This window comes from Coffea arabica, chromosome 6e (assembly GCF_036785885.1).
Source record: "Coffea arabica cultivar ET-39 chromosome 6e, Coffea Arabica ET-39 HiFi, whole genome shotgun sequence".
Classification (NCBI taxonomy): Eukaryota; Viridiplantae; Streptophyta; class Magnoliopsida; order Gentianales; family Rubiaceae; genus Coffea; species Coffea arabica.
This window is the reverse complement of record NC_092321.1, coordinates 28,521,037-28,543,923: the sequence shown is the minus strand read 5'-3', so window position 1 is coordinate 28,543,923 and position 22,887 is coordinate 28,521,037. Positions and strand designations below refer to the sequence as shown.

Sequence of the window (22,887 nt, the reverse complement as noted above, 5' to 3'; positions counted from 1 at the left end):
GTGAATTGTGACCTTGGGATGCTAGGGGAAACAAAAATTCCAAGAGGAGGTGAAGTATTACTCTTGCAAGCTTCTTTTGTTGAGGTATAAGGTCTAACCCATAGCTTTTGTTCTTTTATTTTTGATTAAGATGTTATATAATTCATGTTTTGGTTAGATTAGTTGTGATACAAGTTGTTGGGATGATTTTTAAGGTGATATATGTAAGTTAGGGTTTGATGATTTCTGCCTATACTTGCTATATGGATGATATATGTTGTATCTAAGCTTATATAGGAGGTTGTGGTGGTGGATTGAGGCAAGAAATGAAGAAAGTTTCATTGAATCCCAAAATTCCCAGATTTCTGGAAAATTTCAGCCTTGTTCTGTCCGGTTTTATTGTACCATTTTAGAGGCCGAATTAGGCTTGTCATAAAACATGAAAGTTGTATAGAATGGTATTTTATAGGTGCCTACAAAATTTCATCTCAATCTGAGCAACGTAACCTGTGAAAAGACCAAAATAATCTCACTGTCTTAGGATGTTTCCAGTGTTCCATTTTAGTCAGTTCATCCAGTTTATCATGTTTATTCACTAGGATCCGTGCTGATTTAGCCATTTTTCAAAACATCAAAGTTTTAGTACTCTGGCTTAGCTTTTAAACGCCTCAAAGAACACCTTAAACGGACCTTGGTAACCTGAGATATGACCATTCAAGTGCAGTGCAGTTAATTAGCCGTATAGCTGGAAGTTGGCTCTGTAAATTGGGAATTTGACCAGGTTAAACTGGAAATTTGACCAAGTGATCTTCATGAAAGTTGTTGGTCTTCGTCTTAGCTTCGAAATGGTATAATTTTCACACCAATCCGATAAGCGTAGCCTCAGATGTGTTCTTTCCGCAAAAACCTGTCAAATCTGTCTTTTGTAAACTTCATTTCCGCATTTGTTATAAGTTGATTTAAGTCCTTGTATTGTCTTAAGCCTATTGAATGGCTATTGAACTTGGATTGTTGTGTGTATACCTTTGGGCTGATGAGAAAAATAATGAAGCCATAAATGGCTGGAAATAGGAAAACACAAAGGGCATGCTGTCCAAATTTACGTTCGAGGACTAGAGAAAAATACTTGCAATTTGAGTAAGGACTTGGCTGAATTTATACCCTTGAGAAATAAAATAATGACTGCTCGGAGTACGTTATCTTTGTCACTTCGACTTAAATGGAGATTTCAAAGTTTTACGAGTAAGCATAAGTTTTACAAATATTTTACTCATAGCCTTTGGTTTAAATGTAATCTTTTCACTTCCAAAACTATACTTATACTTTGTACTAGTAGTTATTCGGATTTTCTTTGGTTCACTTAAACATGGGAGGGGTTTAACTGTAATATTTTCTCTTGGCTATTATTAGGGTTTCTTGGCGATTGAGAGTGTTATCCGGGAGGATACTTTGGGCATTATTTTGCTTAAATAGGTGAGTGTTCCTTGTTTGCTATATTTTTCTTGACTTCATGCCTTGTGTTCTTGTTTGATAATGTGTTAAGTGCTAAGTGCTTTCAAGGATTTCCAAAACGAGTTTTCTAGGCGAGCGTGTACTTTACCGCGCTCGACCTAAATGAAACATGAAATTTTCAATGATTAAATGTTGAAATACTAGTTGCGCATGAATGTAAGCCTTGTTGGTTGAACTGGGCCCTTGCCCTTGTTGCCGATTGACTCGAGCCAGAAGCGGACTCGATCGGGCGATTTGGTGACCTGGGTGAACGTTTGGTATACTCGAGTATTACCTAGTAGGTTGGTGGAGCCTGGCCAATTTCCAGGAAAGGGGTGAATGAAACGAAAGAACAAACGAGGGTTTTACTTTCACAAACGCATTTTCAAATGAATGGAGGAATAAGGGGAAATGTCGGGAGAACGAACAAACGAACGAATTTATGGCTCCTTGTGAGCCCGTATCCTTTTAATGTATGTGTTAATATCGCTTTCCATGGTAAATGTTTCTTGAATTATTGATGCCTTATAGTTAATGTATTGGATTGATTATTTGATTATGTGTTCGGAACCTCACTGAGCTTATACCTCATCCCTTTAGTTTTGTTTTCCTTAATAGAGGAAGGCACGCAAGGATGAGAGCTTGGTATAGACTAGCTTGGTCTAGCTCTTTGATTTTGTAATGGTTCTCGCCCTAGTGCTTGGCACGGGCTGGTTGTATGGTGAAGTGAGAACCTTTGTACATTTGATGGTTGTACTTCCTTCTGAGATAGCAATGTACATATAAGTTTCGCTTAAGTTTTGGATCCTTGTTTTGCTCTTTCTTGTGGTTGTATTTCGGATTTGATTAAGGAACGACTGAGTCCCGGAGAGAGTTGGGCAGGCGGTCCGCCGAACCCTTTGGTTCGCCTTAGGGGGTGGTGGGGCTGTCACAGGTGGTATCAGAGCCTACTTCGCGTGGTCTCTGCGCGGAGTGAGAATGGGTTAAGTGGTGAATAAGTATGAAGGACAAAGTGCTCGTTCGAGCATAAGCTATGAACCCTGAAGTGTTATAGGTCTTCAATCTTTCTCATGGTATCTAAGGACCAAAGATAGGTATGTCGAGTAGGAATTTCGATTGTAGATAGTTTACTCTTGGGACTAGCCAGCTCGAGATGTGAACTATCTTATTTCGGATTCGCGTGCCCGAGTACTCCAGAATTGAGGCGATGCAAGCTACTAGGTACTTGAGACTTGTATTTTGGAAACATGAACAGGCTTTGTCTGTTTAGAATGAGCACAAGAGGTCAATGGGTATCTAGATTGGATAGTAAGTGACGTGAGAGACCGGACGGGGTTATTCTAACTGGCTGTGGGACGATATATCCCTTTTCTTTTGATTCGCCCGTATATGGTTGCTACATGCCGTCAGTTGTGTATCTGTGTATATGAATATCTGTCTGACTTGAGACGTATTTGTATATTTGATTATTTGTTTCCTTGATCTGGTTATGTGGTGTGTTATGTGTGTATATGTTTATTTAGGTATTTGACGCTCTAAATTTTAGTTACTTTAGTCACCTTATTGCGTTTAACTAAGTTTTGGCTATAATGAGACCTGAGAGCTGGAAACGAATATATAAGGAAAATACCCTACGTTATTCGAAGTGCATGTATGAATTTCGAGAACGAAATTCTTTTAAGGAGAGGAGATTGTGACACCCCAAATATTAGGAAGTTGTTTGTAAAGAAGATACTAAAGTGTATTTCTTTGGGTTTGATTTAAAACCTTATTTTGTTTTAAAAGACTAGAAACCCTAATATTTTAATCAAAAACCCTAGTTTACTTGTGACCAACCGGATTTCTTAAATCCCTCATATTTTAATTGAAACCCTAATTTTAATCACTGGAATTGTAAAATTCCTCACGTTTTTCTTAAAAATGCCCTTTATTTGGAAATTATTTATTTATTATAGCCCTACTACCCAGTCATTCCACAATAAGTGCAAATGAACCTAGAAAGTAGGGTTTCACTTTTCGGTTTCAAGATTGTAGCAAATTAGGGTTTTCGCGATTTTTCGTAGGATGATTTTCGGTACGGAGTGAGGATCAAATTTGGTGATTAAAAGTGACTTTTAGGTGAGAAATAATATGTGATTAGGAGTAACGATATAAGGTTAGTGAATAGGAAGTAAAAACCCTAGTACGTGTGTTTTAAAGAAAAACGGCGCGAACCGACGGGTATCGATCACTACCGATTGAACCCACCATTTGACCACCACTTTCTTACTACCACATACCCTTGATATTTTTACAAAATATCCCCCCTCATCCTCAGTCATGTGACCAAAATATGTGGCCCAAAACGCAAGGAAAAGAAAGAGAAATTTGAAGGTTTTGGTGGTGACAAGTGTCACACACCTGTGGCTCTTTGACCAAACCAATTGTCATGCCTTTTTATCTTCCATTTAGTTTCATTCTTCCTCATTTTCTTCTGGTTTGGCTGAGACAAGAGAGAGAGAAAGAGAGAGCAAGAGTTTCACCATTTCATCTTGATTTGCACCATCCAAGTGAGGAACCAAAATTCTAAACCAATTAAAGTGTGAGTTGTGACCTTGGGATGCTAGGGGAAACAAAAATTCCAAGAGGAGGTGAAGTATTACTCTTGCAAGCTTCTTTTGTTGAGGTATAAGGTCTAACCCATAGCTTTGGTTCTTTTATTTTTGATTAAGATGTTATATAATTCATGTTTTGGTTAGATTAGTTGTGATACAAGTTGTTGGGATGATTTTTAAGGTGATATATGTAAGTTAGGGTTTGATGATTTCTGCCTATACTTGCTATATGGATGATATATGTTGTATCTAAGCTTATATAGGAGGTTGTGGTGGTGGATTGAGGCAAGAAATGAAGAAAGTTTCATTGAATCCCAAAATTCCCAGATTTCTGGAAAATTTCAGCCTTGTTCTGTCCGGTTTTGTTGCACCATTTTAGAGGCCGAATTAAGCTTGTCATAAAACATGAAAGTTGTATAGAATGGTATTTTATAGGTGCCTACAAAATTTCAGCTCAATCTGAGCAACGTAACCTGTGAAAAGACCAAAATAACCTCACTGTCTTAGGATGTTTCCAGTGTTCCATTTTAGTCAGTTCATCCAGTTTATCATGTTTATTCACTAGGATCCGTGCTGATTTAGCCATTTGTCAAAACATCAAAGTTTTAGTACTCTGGCTTAGATTTTAAACGCCTCAAAGAACACCTTAAACGGACCTTGGTAACCTGAGATATGACCATTCTAGTACAGTGCGGTTAATTAGCCGTATAGTTGGAAGTTGGCTCTGTAAATTGGGAATTTGACCAGGTTACACTTGAAATTTGACCAAGTGATCTTCATGAAAGTTGTAGACCTTCGTCTTAGCTTCGAAATGGTATAATTTTCACACCAATCCGATAAGCGTAGCCTCAGATGTGTTCTTTCCGCAAACACCTGTCAAATCTGTCTTTTGTAAACTTCATTTCCGCATTTGTTATAAGTTGATTTAAGTCCTTGTATTGTCTTAAGCCTATTGAATGGCTATTGAACTTGGATTGTTGTGTGTATACCTTTGGGCTGATGAGAAAAATAATGAAGCCATAAATGGCTGGAAATAGTAAAACACAAAGGGCATGCTGTCCAAATTTACGTTCGAGGACTAGAGAAAAATACTTGCAATTTGAGTAAGGACTTGGCTGAATTTATACCCTTGAGAAATAAAATAATGACTGCTCGGAGTACGTTTTCTTTGTCACTTCGACTTAAATGGAGATTTCAAAGTTTTACGAGTAAGCATAAGTTTTACAAATATTTTACTCATAGCCTTTGGTTTAAATGTAATCTTTTCACTTCCAAAACTATACTTATACTTTGTACTAGTAGTTATTCGGATTTTCTTTGGTTCACTTAAACTTGGGAGGGGTTTAACTGTAATATTTTCTCTTGGCTATTATTAGGGTTTCTTGGCGATTGAGAGTGTTATCCGGGAGGATACTTTGGGCATTATTTTGCTTAAATAGGTGAGTGTTCCTTGTTTGCTATATTTTTCTTGACTTCATGCCTTGTGTTCTTGTTTGATAATGTGTTAAGTGCTAAGTGCTTTCTAGGATTTCCAAAACGAGTTTTCTAGGCGAGCGTGTACTTTACCGCGCTCGACCTAAATGAAACATGAAATTTTCAATGATTAAATGTTGAAATACTAGTTGCGCATGAATGTAAGCCTTGTTGGTTGAACTGGGCCCTTACCCTTGTTGCCGATCGACTCGAGCCAGAAGCGGACTCGATCGGGCGATTTGGTGACCGGGTGAACGTTTGGTATACTCGAGTATTACCTTGAAGGTTGGTGGAGCCTGGCCAATTTCCAGGAAAGGGGTGAATGAAACGAAAGAACAAACGAGGGTTTTACTTTCACAAACGCATTTTCAAATGAATGGAGGAATAAGGGGAAATGTCGGGAGAACGAACAAACGAACGAATTTATGGCTCCTTGTGAGCCCGTATCCTTTTAATGTATGTGTTAATATCGCTTTCCATGGTAAATGTTTCTTGAATTATTGATGCCTTATAGTTAATGTATTGGATTGATTATTTGATTATGTGTTCGGAACCTCACTGAGCTTATAGCTCATCCCTTTAGTTTTGTTTTCCTTAATAGGGGAAGGCACGCAAGGATGAGAGCTTGGTATAGACTAGCTTGGTCTAGCTCTTTGATTTTGTAATGGTTCTCGCCCTAGTGCTTGGCACGGGCTGGTTGTATGGTGAAGTGAGAACCTTTGTACATTTGATGGTTGTACTTCCTTCTGAGCTAGCAATGTACATATAAGTTTCGCTTAAGTTTTGGATCCTTGGTTTGCTCTTTCTTGTGGTTGTATTTCGGATTTGATTAAGGAACGACTGAGTCCCGGCGAGAGTTGGGCAGGCGGTCCGCCGAACCCTTTGGTTCGCCTTAGGGGGTGGTGGGGCTATCACAATGTGTTTCATCATGGTCTCCATCATCTTGGACATGTTCGAAACTTGTTCTTCGAGATTTAAAGTGTTTGTCATTATAGCAGGCATTGCAGCAGAAGAGACAGCGAGATCTTCAATAAAAAATTTTGATTGAAGAGTTTCATGGGAAGAGGCTGATCCGGTGCTTGATGAATCATCATCATACTTCAAAAATTTGGATTCGGATCCAAGTTCGAGCATGGCAAGAGCCTTCTCAATCGAGGCAGGAACGTCTTTGATCCCCACCGTGGAAGAATAGCTCATTGGTGATGTTGAACCAAAGACGGGATTTGACGCCGATGGAGCTTCCATGCTACTTTGGATGGAGACTCTCGTCATACTCCTTGTCACAGGACCAATAGCGTGGGTATTAGTGGCAACATGTGTAGCTTCCTGAACAGGCTTAGCATCAGTTGCCTTGGAACGTGCAATCATGATTTTGTTGCTCTTTGGTGCCATCGGCGATATATGTAGTTGAATATTCGAAGAGAAGAGATGGTCCCACTGGGCGTGCCAAAAATTTGTACGCGATAAAATTTCAAGTCTGTAAAAACAAGAAATATACACGACAAATATGTAATATATAAATTTAGAATAATTGTGAATACAATTTCTGGGAGTTTCTCGAACTTCTAGAGAGTTTCCTTCGATTCTTCTCCTCAAACGCCAATCCAAGGGCTTCACAGCTTGCTCTTGGATCAACCATCGACTCCCTCAAATCTTGATATGGAAGATTTGAAGGACTTGGAAGATATTTGAAGACTCAAGTCTTGATATATGGGAGACTCGGAGAGCTTGAAGATCCGGACTCTTGTAGTGTGGAGTTTCGATACTTGAACGTATGAGATGCCTCTTGGTGTGTCTCTGTGTGTCGACTTGGTAGAGAGACCCCTATTTATAGTTGTGGTATGAGGTAGAGGTTGAAAACATGTATACCACTCTACTTGTCTTGCGAGACATGCAGTCATATTAGAACTGTGCCAGTTAAATATTATCTCTTCATTTTGAAAAGAGATAATACCAATAGCTAATTCCTTGATTGGCCAAACCTGTAGGGACACGTGACGTGGCGCCATTTGATTGGGCAACGTATTGTAGTATATAAGAAGTATATATGGACTAAACAACTCCAAATATTATCTCTTCAATAAGAAATAAATATTTAGATATCTATCCAAAATTCTGTCAGGTCATATAGACATGTGATATGGTACGATTTGGTTGGTGGAGATATCCCTGCAATTTGAATTGATTTGGAACACCTCCACGTGACACGTGGCAAAATATAATTGGCTATTTAATAACCAAAATTTTCAAGTGTACATGACATATGGCAATATCCAATTGGATAAAAATAAGCCATAAAAATGATTTATAGACCAATGGTAATTTTTAGAATTTAATTAAAATTCCATTGTCTACAGTTGGTTAACATTATATTTAGTGAAATAGCTTGGTCATGGGCATATGAACCCTACCTAGACAGATGATATCATGAAAATCTACAAAATCGAATGGGTCCTGATAAATATGCAGTCAGAGAAATCTATCTGCATGCAAACAGCATATATGAAATCAGATTGAGGACCCAATTGGTTTATGAAAATGCCGATTGATTCAGGAAAATGAAGATTGTTTACAACATTTATGGCCCAAGGGATTTGGAAAAATAGTTTCGATGAAGACGCAGTGAAGATTCAAAAATAATTGTCGTAAAAGAAAGATTTGAACAGTTAGATTCAGTTGTGTCTTTCAAGTTTAAATTTGCTTTGTTCTTAAAAAAACTAACTTTTCCTGACATTATTACATCTCTTTACTGATGACTTTTCACAACTCAATTATTTTGCTTATGATACGGTGGTACTGATGAAAAATCAATATTTATTTTGCTATTAATCATTATTTATTTTAGGTTCTATCTAATGGGTATCTACCGAATAAATGTATTTTATGTGTTGGATTTTTGAAAATGTAAAGCCAATTTAGGAAAGTATATAAATGCAAAGAAAGGTATTAATTATTAGTATGTACATATACATTACAGATTATGTGAAATTTAGTTGTGTTGACGGTGCCCAACGGGTTAGAAAAACTCTTAATTTTATGGACCACCATGGAATGATACGTCTTTTGAAGCTCTTAACCATGGACACAACTAAAGAAGTGGTGTTAATTTCCTTACGAGAAGTGCCATTTTGTCACGGAGACATGTCTATTGTCTCATCTTGATAATGTAGATAAGAACATGAGATCATTGACGAATGCATGTCTAGTATCTTTAATACATTTGCCATTAGCTTATTGAAAGGCTTTAGTCGAAGTTAAGAGAGAGTGCAGATTAATTGATGAGCTAATTTGGATTGAAATAATGGTAGCTTTATGGTAAATTATTTTTATCTTTGCTAGCTTTCTACTTTCATTCTTTTTCTACCTTTTGTCTTTGCGAGCAGTCTACTTGCATATTTTCAACCCCCGCCTGAATGGACAAACAAATTGTGTGCTACTTAATAGATCAGGTGGTTTTCAACAATGGAATCCAGAATCGCCAAAGTCATCCAAATATGTATTTAAACAAAGCTATGAATTCTCTTACTTACATTTAATTTAGCTATTTTCATGATTGTAAAGGGAATAGGACATCTTGTTATTTTTATTTTATCATGTGTATATTCACAATTTCGTTGATTAATAAAAAATAAGAATGGCATCTCTCCTCTGTATATGCGGTTGCAAAAAAAAAAAAAGAATAATAAAAGTCAATTCAAGATATAGAAAGGAGCAGTTTAATAGAGTAAGAATAAAAAGACTAAACAAGTTCGGTGATGAGGGCTTTTTTTGTAAGTTTATTTCCCTTCTTTTAGTTTCTTCCTTTGTGGGGCTGAGTTTGGTAGATTAGAGTTGGTAACGGATGAATATATATAACTAAAACAGAAAAAGCCTTATTGACTCCTCCCAAACTCCCTTTTGCCTCTTCCTCCTCCCCCACCCCCCTCTCTCTGAAAGACAAATACATACACTCAGAGATCTTCACACTATTTCTCGTTTCGTCAGTGAAATTTTTGGCCTTGCTTGGATTGTTGCCTTTTTTTTGGAAAAAAATATTACATTTTTCATGAATTACTTTTTCCACATTTTAAATCACTTTTTTTATCTCACACGCATAACAAATACATATACCTATATTCATATTATATTAAGAAGAGAACGTTAGATTTGTATATTTAGTTTTTTAACTTTCACTTTTTGAAATTATCACTACTGTAAACCCAATGACTCAAATGCTTATTTCTTTATTAACAACTATTGAGTCTATTTATCACTACAAGAAATTTGGTCTTTTGTGACAATATTATCAGTGATAAGCAAAAACTTGTCATAGTTGACCCATTCAGTGATGATTTTTGATGTCGTCACAGATGACCTCACATAGACCTATCATTAGTGACAACATAGGATTAGTCATCGCGATATCGGTTGCACGCAACCTGTTGGTGTGGCGGGAAATTACCTTTGTGATGACCTGGGAAAATGTTATCACTAAAGTGGTCCATATAGTGACAACTTCCAATATCATCACTGTTGCTCTACCAGTTGAGAGGTAGTGACAACAATTAGTCATCACTGTCTAAAGTATTTGTTCCTAGATCACTTTCATTAATTCTACTATGCCACCCTAACTTTTGGGATTTAGCCCCAAATATGATAAAAACAATTCCATTAATTCTATTGCGCTAGCTTAACTTTTGCAATTTAGCCCTATATGTATTACACCAATTTCTTTAATTCTACAATTACACCCTTACTTTTGCAAGTTAGCCCCATATGTAATTCATCAATTGCATTAAGTCAACTATGGCACTCTAACTTTTGCAATTTAGTCCCATATGTAATACATGAATTTTATTAATTCTACTATAACACCCTATGGTGTTGCAATTTAGCCTTTTTTTATTAGCAAAATACAGAAGATATCTTAATAAACTATGTATACATATTTTATAATTTTCCCAAACTTAGGTAATAATTTGTTATAAATGTAAAAAATATTCATACATTCCCTATTTATCCTGATGACAACATGGTTGAAATTAATAATTAGGATAATCTAAAAATAAAGTAGTCAACAGTAGAATTTAACAATAAACTGAATACGAAATTAAATCTAATCCTAACGTTTGCATGATAAAAAGGTTGTTATTAATTATAGTAGCCACATTTATCATTTATGAATTGATACTCATACCAAATAGATTTAGCGTTTCATACATCTATTTGCAAACTATTTTGATTGTTCAATCAACTAATCCGGTTGTCAGGTCTTGTTAGACTGTAAGTCATACATAATTGATGGCACCATAAAATGAGTACCAAAAAGATTTTGATTAAAAGAATGTTTATTTTTTTCAAATCATAAACATATTTCTAACAACATTTTTAGTTATTGAACTATTTTGTTGTATAATAAATTAGAAAAAGTCCTATATTGGTTAAAAATGCTTAAAAATTTTTGCCCAAACACACTAAATTGTCATATTCTATTTTTTTAATACAACCTGAGAACAAAAAAATAAAAATAAAACTCAAAATAATAGAAAAAGTTAGTTACATAAAGATGAGAAAAAGAAAAAAGAGAGAGATAGGAATAAGGACAAAGAAAGCGTGATTTTCTTGCATCTAAATTGGAAGAAAGCGTGTTATTTATATGTATGGAACTAAGGGCGGCAAACTAAAAAATTCCAGAGGCATGGCGGGCTGAAGGAATTTTAAGGAAATGACATGTTGGTTTGTTTGGATACCTCAATTATCCCAAATAATATTTGGATTGCATCATAGACACATTTTCCAACCCACCCTTTTATCTCACATACATCACATCACAAAAAGTGTTACAGTAATTATTCCAAATAATATTTTAAATAATACACTATCCAAACACTCGTTTGCTTCATTAGTACCCACTCTATGTCTGAAACACTTGGCCAAAATTTCAGACACCTCCCTTTCTCTTTGTCCTCCTCACTTCCCAGAAAATGAACTCCTCTATATCAACCGCACACTCCCAAATCCATCCATGAACTGAAGTTTGCCATTGTCATCAATTTGGGCAACTTTATCGAGCTCGCACCACCAACATCCCTAATACGGCTATTACACTGGCTTGGTGGCAAGAAATCAGAAATTAGGGCTTGAAAATTTGAGTGAAAGCTAGAGTTTAGAGCTTGAATCTAGGTAAAAAATTTTCTGCAAAAACTACCGTCCAAACAAGGGTACTGAGTACAAAAGTGTAGGTTCCAAAGGGCATGTATGGAATTTCATGATCGCTATTCTATTTCCTGAATCAATTGGGTTTCCTCTGCCTCGCACAAAAGCAGTGTTCCCTCCTGCGTGAAGCTTGTAGCTGTCCACACAGAGCCAAAGTTCCGGACAAGTGGAATTGGTAGACTTTAGCTTCTGTCCAGCAAGTATTGTAAAATTGGCTTGGATTTTTGCAGATTATGTTTCCTTGCTTTTACTTGCCCTCATTGCTTCTGGAATCTGGACTATTTGATTTTCAGGATTTTGTTGTCAATGTTATAATCTATTGTCAAAGCACAAAATTAGACATCTTTTTGAATTTCTGTTTAAATTCTTGTAATTTTTATGAACATTTACGATACAATTGCACACATTACAATATTGTTGGTGTACAGTCATCGTTGAAATTTGATAAAGAAACGATTTTGATAGCTCGAATATTTTATTTTGTGGCCTTTCCTATATTACGGTTGTCATTGTGGTAATTATTGTTATATTTTCGATGATGGAATTTTGCTAATTTGGCAACTTTTTGACGATTTTTTTTAATAAAGGGCCTTTCTTGGATAGTTAGCTATATAGACCATGTTTACAAGTCGAAAAAGCTTTTTTGATCAAATTGTGCTAGAAAATTAAAAAGATATCTAAAAGGTGTGAACTTGCTCAGGTTTATATTATTATTTGCTGTTATCAGTCATCTATGTAAGATATTTGTACGTGGTGATATTGTTTAGAATCTTAAGCTCATAGTGTTGGGTTAGTTAGTTGCTGAATTTTAGTTATCTTGGCTGATTTTTCCCGTTTGCCAGGAACCCTTTTGAGTGTTCGAAGATATTTCAAAGCATACTCAAGTTGTTTTAGTTCTACTACCTTATAAAGTCAATTGAAAAGTTATAAAGTTCTTCATGGTTAGGATGAGCTTATTATGTTATGGATTGAAGGCATAATTTGAGTTAATTTCAATATTTTGTGTCCGATTTTGCAATGCATGGTACATATTTTCGTTGCTATGGCTAGTTGCACCTTCCTGCTTCTTGTCAGATTTAGTTTTTAGGTTCAATCTTGTTAGTCTCCGATTTAAGCTTGAGCAAGTTTTGAATCCTTTTTGTTCTGTTCTTATAGATTTGTTGGATTTTCATGAATTGATTCTTTATTAGTGATTTTTGGCTAGAGTGCTGTGAATCTTGATTTGGGTTCTGGCAAAATTTGGTCAAATTCATTAGGTCTCTTTGGAAGTGCTATTTCTTATAGCTAAGAATAATAAACGAGCTAGTCCATTTTGGCTTTTTATGAAATTTGAAATCTGAGTCTTTTTTAAGGGGTGAACGCTTCAGTCTTGATTTGGTTTTTTGGTAAAAGCAACAAAGATTGTTGCTTTTTCATCCTTTTGTGGAGTTGGAGGTGATTTGAGTTTGTGGACTCGAGGAACTTGAGGTTGGTTTAATGTTCTTTTACTCGTATTCCACTGTAAGTACCAGGGATTCTTGCGCTCCCCCCCCCCCCCCCCCAAGTTTGAACTTGCATTGCTTCATCCAAAGGCTGGAATGCCTGAACTTGATATTTTTCACATAACATTTGCCTCTGCTCAGATTCAATAGTATATTTCCTCCAAGAAGCGGCCTTTTCCTTTTTGTCTTGGGGAATTCTTCATTTTTGACGGGTATGTCTTCCTTTTCAGTAACAATATTTTTATTGAATTGTTTAGATGCCCAATTACATCCTTGGATACCCTAGAAATCTCCCTTATGAGCAACAATTTCGATCTCTGAAGAGGCTAGTGGCCCAGAACTAACAACTTGATTAGTAAGAGGATCAACCAAAGCAACTTCTAAAGCAGTATATGCCCTTCTCCTTTTATTTATAGTCCAGTCAAAACTCAACTAGCCAATTGCTTGCTGAATTGTAGCTCTAAGCATCTTGTTTTTAAAAAATATCCATAATATTCAAAGATTTCGACAGCAAAAAGTTGACAGACAAGCAGATTAATATGTTCTGTACATTTTAAAATAGTCACAAATCCTTCCGTTCCAGTTTTTTACCTGGAAATAGATGTCAAAGGTGAGTTATATATTGGAATTCAGTTATTTTTACCACAAACTCGAGAACCAAAAGTAGTAGCTGAATCTATCCCACATCATGATCACCTAGGACTTAACATTGTTGATTTTACATGATGACATGAAATAAGGGGAATTAAAAAAAAAGGTTCACGAAAATTGAATATCACACTCAAAAGAAAAAAGTCCAGGAGATTACAATATAATAGTGGTACAAGACTACTATCATGTAAGACAATAGGATTAGTCAAAGGCAAAAGACAAAAGAAAGAAAATGCCCTCATTTATAAACATTTCACTGTCTATGATCATGTGTAAGCTAGATTAATTGTAACCGCAATTTCATCAAAAATAGGATTAGCACCTCTATGTCCTCTTACTTCCACTTACGCCCTATTTGCAAACTCAATAAGAAAGCATATACAAGAAACATGGTCAGGATGCATTGGAAATTCTGAAAAGTAAATATCACTTCAAATTGTAAAATAATTTGAAGTATCTGTGTACAAAAAACCAAACCAAGATACCCAAACTAATTAGCTAAGCTGTCTACTTTTTTGGTCGATGATTTTGTGTTTAAATTTTAGAAGCCTTGTATTAGTTTAGACAAAAATGCATAGATAATTGGTTGTGATACTAAAGATTTAAATGATATGTTCAATGACATAGGCACTGCACAATGGAAGGGGGGAATTGGTTCAATCGGAAAGAACATAGTGGAGAGAGGTTAAATGTGAATGAAAGTGAACTCGATACCTTCATTAGATTGTTGGAAGATGCAAAAAAAGAGCTCTATCCAGGCAACTAGTTTTACTCCAAGCTGATTAAGAACTTGCAGAGCAGCAACTTCAAACAAGAGGGCTATATGAGGATTTGATTGCCCAAATGAAAGAGTTACGCAAATGAAAAACTCCTATACAGGTGAAGACACAAGTTCTCCCCGTCTCCATTCTCTATTGCAACTACTGTTTCATTAAAAAATTCTTAGTTTTCTGGAAATCTGATTGTGATACATTAAGAGTGCTGCTGATATCACAATGCAATGCCTTGGGAATCATTTCAAATGATAAATGGATGGTTCTAAACTTGTTGGTTCTCAGTTGCTTATAATCTAAAGTTGATGTCAGCTTCTTGTTCTTAGGATACTTTAGGCAATTTATGCTGTTAGTTGCTTATATTTCGAATTTGCTGGCTATGCAAATATGTCTAACAAATAAGCTGTTTGGAAATAATTAATGATCTCTTTATTTTAGCTGAAACTTTATTTTGACCGATTCTTTTACTTCTTATCAAGTTGACAGTAGTTGGAGTCTTGTTTTGTATGACTATTCATTCAAATTCAGTAATGTAAGGTTGTAAAAGCATATTTTCTGACTACAGTCTATTCTAATGCATATAATGCTTTATTTTCAATGCAGTCCAGCTTGATATTGATCATGACGAGGCTGTTGGATATGATGATAAAGATGGTTGAAGTCTGACGTTAGTGCTGCAGTCTATGCTTTAGTTTAGAAATCTAGTACTCTGTTTTTTGAGAAGGATATGTATTGACTATTAGTGCTTGAACTGATTATGTGGGTTTTGGGATCCAATATTTTTGGTTGACTTCTGTTTTGATGAATTTATAGAATTTTATGGCCATATATGTGAATTTGTGGCTTCATTTTGGGTTAATTTTGCCTTTTGTCAAATTGAATGTTTTGCTATAATTTGTTGGAAATGCTATGGCAATGATATATTCGTAATGATCAATTTCAGCTCTTCAAAACAAAGCACAGTGACAACCTTTAGTGACGACTATTCTTGTCACTGAATAATAGAATTGATAGTGACAAGTTCAAGTTGTTATTATAAATTTCAAATTTGTGATGACTTTTGTTACATCTATGACAAAAATATAGGTGAAATAATGACAAGAAAAGTCGTCACAGAATGATATTCATTAGTGAAGACTTTTTCCTCGTCATTAAATAACAAGAATCTATGACGACTTTCAAAAGGTTGTTACATGGATCTATTTGTGATATAGAATCTGTGATAACTACGTGACAACAGAAAAATTCGTCACTATATTCATATAATGACGACTTTTCGGCTTTCCATGACCACTTTTGTTGTCATAAAAGACCGATTTTCTTGTAATGTATGTAAAACGTTCTTGTAAGAATTAAAGAGGTTTGGAAATTGAACTCCTTACGGAAATAAAATTCTTTCAGTGGAAGAATTACTACGTGAACTCATATAAAGGAAATATACGTGAGAGCAAGAAAACTAAACAAATTTACGATCCGTTGAATAAGGAAAGAAACAAATATTTCGTAATCAGTAATCGATTCATAACTTTAAGAATTTGGAATGATAGAAATAGTCTAATTTTAAAAATAAAAAAAAAAGATTATACCGAACTAAAATTAATTAATGATAGGTGTATTTTGGACAAGTTTGTGATGGCATGCTCATCTATTTCTGAAAGCAAGACTGGAACCAAAACTCCTTGAACCGCTGGTACAGATTTTTAATGCTTTTTTATATTTACAAAAATAAATATACTTTTAAACATTATTTGGGCTAGGAAAAAATGTTAATACCTACCTTGATTATGTCTTATGGTTCTTCTAATGGGTGCCTACTGGGTACTCATTAACATCCATAAAATTTACATATCCTACTATGTATATACATATACTATCAATTATTACTCTCCATTGCATTTATATACTTTTCCTATTTAAGTTTACCTACCATCTTTTGTATTTGCATATTTTCTCTAATTAATCTTACATTTCAAAAAACATAACATTTAAAATATATTTTAATGAGTGCCGAAATGGGCACCCATTAGACACACCTTATTTCTTATTAGAATACAATGATAAGAGCAATAAAGAAGGGATCTAGCCTAACTATTATTTACAAAATCGGCATAGGAATAGTTTTTCTTACCTTCTATCTTCTATTTTATTCGAATCATTATAAGTTCTTTGGTTTTGATTTTTAAGAACTATATATTCTTTGTTTTTATGATTTTAAATACTAAATGTGAAAGAAAAGGATCCTGGAGTTTTATTTCCTTATAATGCATTTTTTTTCAGTATCTCCTTTATGTCAATTTTACTTCAAGGAAATAACTCTAGATCAATTTTACTACATTATTTCCTTTAAGTCAAAAGCCTTTTTATTCTTTTTGAGGCCATGTAGTAGTATGATTAGTGTTACATTAGGAAAATAAACTTATTAAAGTCAATGTCCAACTTGAACAGAATTTTAGGGGTGATTTTCAAAAGTAAGTGAAGAACATGAAAGAAACTTTATCAGGGTATGCTTAGAAACTAAACATGAGTTGGAAATCTACATATTAAATTTCATTTTTTGATCTTAAGAAAGAAGAAAAAAGACTTATGACTAACTACATGCAAGAAACAGGCACCAATAGAAGACAAACCCAAAAAAAAAACACAGATAAAACAAAGAAATTAATATTTTTAGTTCTATCATTTTCAAACTTTTTTTTTTGGAAAACCCCGGTAAAGGGGAGGGACGCTACCCGCGCTTTTATTCATAATAATCCGAGATACAAAGGGCTAATATTTTAACAATTTGTGTTTCTAGAGTTAAGGTTTGTTCACCCTCCTAACAGAAGGCAATCCAATGAAATCTAGTTGAAATCCCCCACGAGCCAAACGTGGCTAATCAGTCCAATGCTCATATATTTTGATAGTCTGGTGAGAATGAGCTACCCCAACATTTGCCAGAGTATCCGCCACCTGATTAGCCTCCCTGAGGCAGTGGGAGAACCTAGTAGGTACGTCAATCAGCTTCCATATTTGCTGGGCCTCCAATCGAATACGCCATGGGCACTTGATATGATGTTGCAAAACCCCTACCAGTAGTAGGGAGTCTAGCTGAACATTAATATTTGTAATTCCCTTTTGAGCACATAAACGAAGTCCTGTCAAGAGAGCCAATGCCTCAGCCCGGATCAGGGGCGGAGCCAAAAAAAAATCTAGTGGGGGCAAAAATAACACTAAAATTTTTTATCTACTATTTTTCTAATTTTTTAAGCAAAAAAAAGTCTCATGCATAAAATCACCATTTCACAAGTTAAAATATTTATCAAATAACCCATTTATTAGTTATTACATTAACTAATCAATTTTCAAATTTCTTTAAAATAGTAATAGTCTCATGCTCTAGAAATATATTTGCAAATAAATTTAAAATAATAATAATAAGAAGTAATTGTTTAGAACCTGATTTTGATGGTCTCCTAAAGTTGGTGAAAAGAGCTGCAAAACATGGCGGACCCAAGTCCTAGAAGATCAATTGATTCTGGTGCAATCTCTAAATAGGATGAAATGATCAAAAGAAAGTGTAACAAGATTTGGTTGTGGAAAAAAAATGGCTCTCGTATGTATGTTGGGGAGTGGGAACAACCGAGAGCCAGATGAGGAAAGGGAAATTGAGGAGTGGGGACAAAGGAAGTAAATGATAATTGGATGAAGTGATAAAAAGAAAAAGTAGTTGGCTTGGGTGTGGAAGAAGAGGAGCCGGTTGTGAAGGGAAGTGGGGGACCACAGGAGTAAAGGGAACTTGGGTAGTGGGGACCAGAAGAAATGACTGATATAATTGGTACTTGGCCCTGTTGGTGGGAAAATGGGAACACTAGAGGAGGAAAGTGAATGATATAAATTTTGTGACCTATTCTTTCACATTTTTTCTAAAAAAGTTCCGGAGGCACCTTTAAAATTATGTCAAAATTATAGATGTATTATAGGAATTTAAGGGGGCACTGGGGGCATTTAAGGGGGCACTGGGGGCACGGGCCCCCAGTGCCCCACTTTAAATCCGCCCCTGGCCTGGATACAAGATGCCTCGCCGAAGAAAGCTGAGAAGCCAAACAAGGGGCGCCCGACTGTGTCCCGTATAACTCCGCCTCCACTAGAAGTCCCATGATTACCTTTGGAACAACCATCTGTATTCTCCCCCCTCCCCTGGTTTCCATTGAATTAGTTTGAAGTCAAACCTCTTTTATGTGTGATGACACCAGTCATACAACTGTGTAAATGTCCGCGACCGAATATGCTCTTTACAATGACCTTCAAGTCTCCAAGAAGATGTCCTGACAGATAGAAGGGGGATGCGGCGCGATTGCTTCAAAAATTGATATTAAAACAAATAAATTAATATTTTTAGTTCTATCATTTTCAAACTTATTCTTGTTATTCATGCACGATTTTTTGTGCGTGCTTTTGCCGAACTTCTAACTTTAGTTAAACTTTTAGTAAACTTTTAAGAAAAATAATTGTAACATGTGTATCTATTATACTCATATGGTATTTTACTAGCTATATGGATGACAAAGAGAAAATTTTTAAAAAAAAACATCGTGTAAGCAACCGTTTGACCCAAAAAAAAGAAGCAATCAACTGCTCAAGGTTCGGTTTCTATGAGTTATATAGGAATTATGCTTGTCAAAAGTCACCAAGAAATATCCGAAAGTAATGAATTTTAGCCCTATCATCTACACGGTTGATATTTTGCGACGTCGTTCTGTGGAGTTCTAAGAAGTAGTTTTTTAAGAAAAGTGAGATTTAAATTCAGAAAGTGTATAAAATATAATTGCAGCAATTATTGTCCTACTTACAAGGCTTCAGGCACAAGAAACTAGCATAACATGAAGCCTTGTAAGAAACTAACATAAGATCAATTAATAAGAATGTTCATCAAGATTAATCAAGACAATATACAGTGCATATTCGTATGATTAGATCGTACCTAGCAATTAAACAGCTAATAAACAAGTCAAAATTACTCAATTTAACATAGCATCTCCCAATAATGGAACCAAAATCTTTTTAAAAAGAATAGATTTTTTAGGAGTCTACAATTATTTTTGTCAGTAGCCAATTAACTTTTGCTTCCACTAATTTATAACTTTAAAGTAGATTTTTTCCACTTTCTATGATTAGATCGTACCTAGCAATTAAATAGCTAATAAACAACCCAAAATTGCTCAACCTTTTCTTTTAGTATAGGTGAGAGGTTTCAAACCCGAGAGCTGCCCTCGCACGGTTCAACCCATTCCTCTCCATACTAAATTTAACACAGTATCTTCCAATAATGGAACCAAAATCTTTTAAAAAGAATAGATTTTGTTTTGGAGTCTAGGTTATTCTAGAATCATTTTTGTCAGCAGCCAATTAACTTTTGATTTCGCCAATTTACAACTTTAAAGTAGATTTTTCTTTGGGAAAGTAATTTTAGCGAAAATTTCTCTTACCGAAGGCACCTTCCAGTCAAGAATTACGAGGCAAAAAAATACTTAACATATACATTTCCCTTAGAGCAAAAATACAGTAATGGCAAGTTTCTCACCTTTCTCTCACCTATAGCCTATATAAACTACCCTAGCTAGTCATTGGTATCCACCGCATAAACCCTTGTGGCAGTTCTGTCCAAATCTTGTCGAGGGCAAAATGTTGAGAGAAACCATGGGGAAGTTATGTTCGAAAGGTTTCGACAAGGGCACCAGCCATAGGAAAGCACCACCTCCGGTTTGGTGCCCATTGAGGTGCACTCTAGACGAGCTCTACAATGGAGTGGAAAAGAGGATCAAGTTTCCCGGAGGACGCATGAAGCTCCTCCCTGATCCTGGGTATGAATATGTTTTTTGTAATTAACATCTTTCCTTATTCCTACATCTAAATTAATATGACAAATTTATCATAAAATTTATTGTGTATCATTGATATGGAATATTGATTTTCTGAAAGAATCAATTTGAAAACGAATTGATGAGTTATAATATCAGTTAGTTATTTAGCACCCATAATAAAAATTAACGGTTTATCTTTTTTAAGCTTTTTGGTGATATATATATATATATATATGTATATATACGTACATTTAGATTTTCTATCTCCTTTTTTTTTAATTTTTTGACGTACATATTGAGTTTTAAGATTATTTAGATGGGGAAAGATTGGGTTAAGTAGCGAGGAGAAAAGGATTTTAAATAAGAGATCTTGGTTCAAGAATTCTTATTTACAAATAAAAAAATTTATTTAAATAGGAATATTTCTAAGAAGAATTGCTTGTTATTGACAAAGCACGCTTTCTAAAACATTTTTTCTCAGATATATCATATCAACAAACTGCTATGACAAACGATGTCTAAACATTCTTCCAAATAACCTCCAACCCAAAAATAATCTAATACATTTACATTGAACTTGTAGCGTGATAGCACCGAATGCGGATCCGGAGACACTTGTGGTGGAAATCCCAGCGGGTGCAAAGAACGGCTTGAAAATTGTATATCCGCGCAGGGTCATTCTAGACGACAGAAAGGTCCCCAGGGATGTGATTGTTGACGTGATAGAAGAGCCTCATGCTGAATTCCACAGGCACGGCAATGATTTGTGGGCTATAAGGAAAATTCCGCTGATGGAATACGTTACCAATGAAGCCCTTACAATCGAAACATTGGATAAGCGTCTTCTAACTGTTCCGAAGATAGAACCTGGGTGTGTTATAGAGATTCCCAACGAAGGCATGCCTTGTTGGCACTGTATCGGGGAGACAGGCTCCATATTTGTCAGCTTTGAAGTTATCTACCCAAAGAATCTGAGTTTGACAAGAGAAGAAAAAGATGAACTCAAAAAGTTGCTGGCTAAGGAGGAGAATAATGTGTGATGAATTACATAAGTGGATCAAGTAACAATGCTGTGGGCAGTCTCGTGATTGTGTCATGTGTCTTTCTTTAGTACTAGTAATGGATTGTGACTATTGCGTTTGGTTTATTTCCATCGAGTTCGAGTATAGTTTTCAGATTTTTAATTAGCTAGGTATAAGGATGATTTGTTCGTGTTTTAAGTTGTTCTCTATCTTTGCCACATCGGCCACATGCTATATCAAATTCGATTCCATTGTTTTTAGAGTTAATAACACTTAGTCATGATAATACTCTATCACCCTCAAGTTCAAAAATATAAATTTTGCCCCCCAAAATGAATAGCGTTTGTAGTTTTAACTTTTATCACTTATGTGAATATTTTTCTTTCTAAGTTACCCTCAACATTTCCTAGTTTGTAAATGGTCAACTTTCGAGCCTTTGCATTTTTTAACTATAAATTCATCTCAATATTCTGCTATTTAGTTACTTTATTGCATTAGCATATGTATATTTTAACACTGCTTCAAATGTGAGTGGCCCCGCCTCGACCCCCATCTTTTATCTAATATATTATATTGCTAATGTGAATTTTTACACTGTAATTTAAAATAAATAATGTGGTATTTTATTTTGATAAAAGAACATGCTCTTTCTCGACAATGAATGGTATTTGTGGTAAGAAATTGATTTTGTATGTTAAATATGTTTGATTTTTTTATTTGTCACATGTTGCATATTATTTATAAAAATGCAATGTCTATTGATTTAGATTTCACATAGTATTCACATAGTATCAAATATGAATATATGAAATTTAAAAGACCAAAGTGATTATTATTACTTTTCATATATATATATATATAAAGGGTAGTGGTCACTTATGGGGGTATCCATGGGGGTACTAGAGTAGGGTAGGAGTAGTGGGAGAAGCCGAGGTATAGGGCATGGGCTAGAGGTGGCAATTTGTCCCTAGTCCCAATGGGTTACCATGCCCGTGGAGACTTTGGATGGGATGAGTATTGTAATTTGATATTGGACTTAAAATGGGACAAATCTCAATTGTACCCATTAATTGATGGGAAATTTTGGAAAATACTTGGGTACCCATTGGGCCCAAATATCTCACCAAAAAATTTAATTTATTCAAAAATTATCTCTAACAGTTTTTCTAGTCATACCAGCAAATATAATCTAGCAGTCTTCCTAGTCATTATCCACATGAATTTCCAGCATTTCAGTCAGTTTAGACCTGATATCCATGGACAATGATGAAAATAAATATTCAACACCCTAAGTGCCTTGGCTATCTTGATATCTGTTGGAATATGGCTATATATCTATCTTTTCCTTTATTTGTTAATCCAATTTTTGGTGGGAATCCTGAGTATAA

The 22,887-nt window shown here is 35.2% G+C and overlaps 1 protein-coding gene and 1 long non-coding RNA gene across 3 annotated transcripts; both read left to right on the top strand.

Moving 5' to 3' along the window:
- The first annotated feature begins 11,412 nt into the window (after positions 1 to 11,412).
- On the top strand, positions 11,413 to 15,496 carry LOC140009615 (uncharacterized). 2 transcript variants are annotated; one of them, XR_011817100.1, is made up of 4 exons: positions 11,413 to 13,199; positions 13,355 to 13,425; positions 14,492 to 14,743; positions 15,241 to 15,496. It is a non-coding gene; the product is annotated as an uncharacterized lncRNA (long non-coding RNA). The 2 variants fall into 2 exon arrangements; XR_011817099.1 differs by having other exon boundaries at positions 11,413 to 13,232.
- A 4,746-nt stretch (positions 15,497 to 20,242) lies between these two features.
- Positions 20,243 to 21,752, top strand: LOC140009180 (uncharacterized). Its single transcript, XM_072054077.1, has 2 exons — positions 20,243 to 20,477; positions 21,061 to 21,752. The coding sequence occupies exons 1-2, from the start codon at positions 20,299 to 20,301 to the stop codon at positions 21,515 to 21,517; spliced, it is 636 nt and encodes a 211-aa protein (XP_071910178.1). The 5' UTR covers positions 20,243 to 20,298; the 3' UTR covers positions 21,518 to 21,752.
- The last annotated feature ends 1,135 nt before the right edge of the window (positions 21,753 to 22,887 follow it).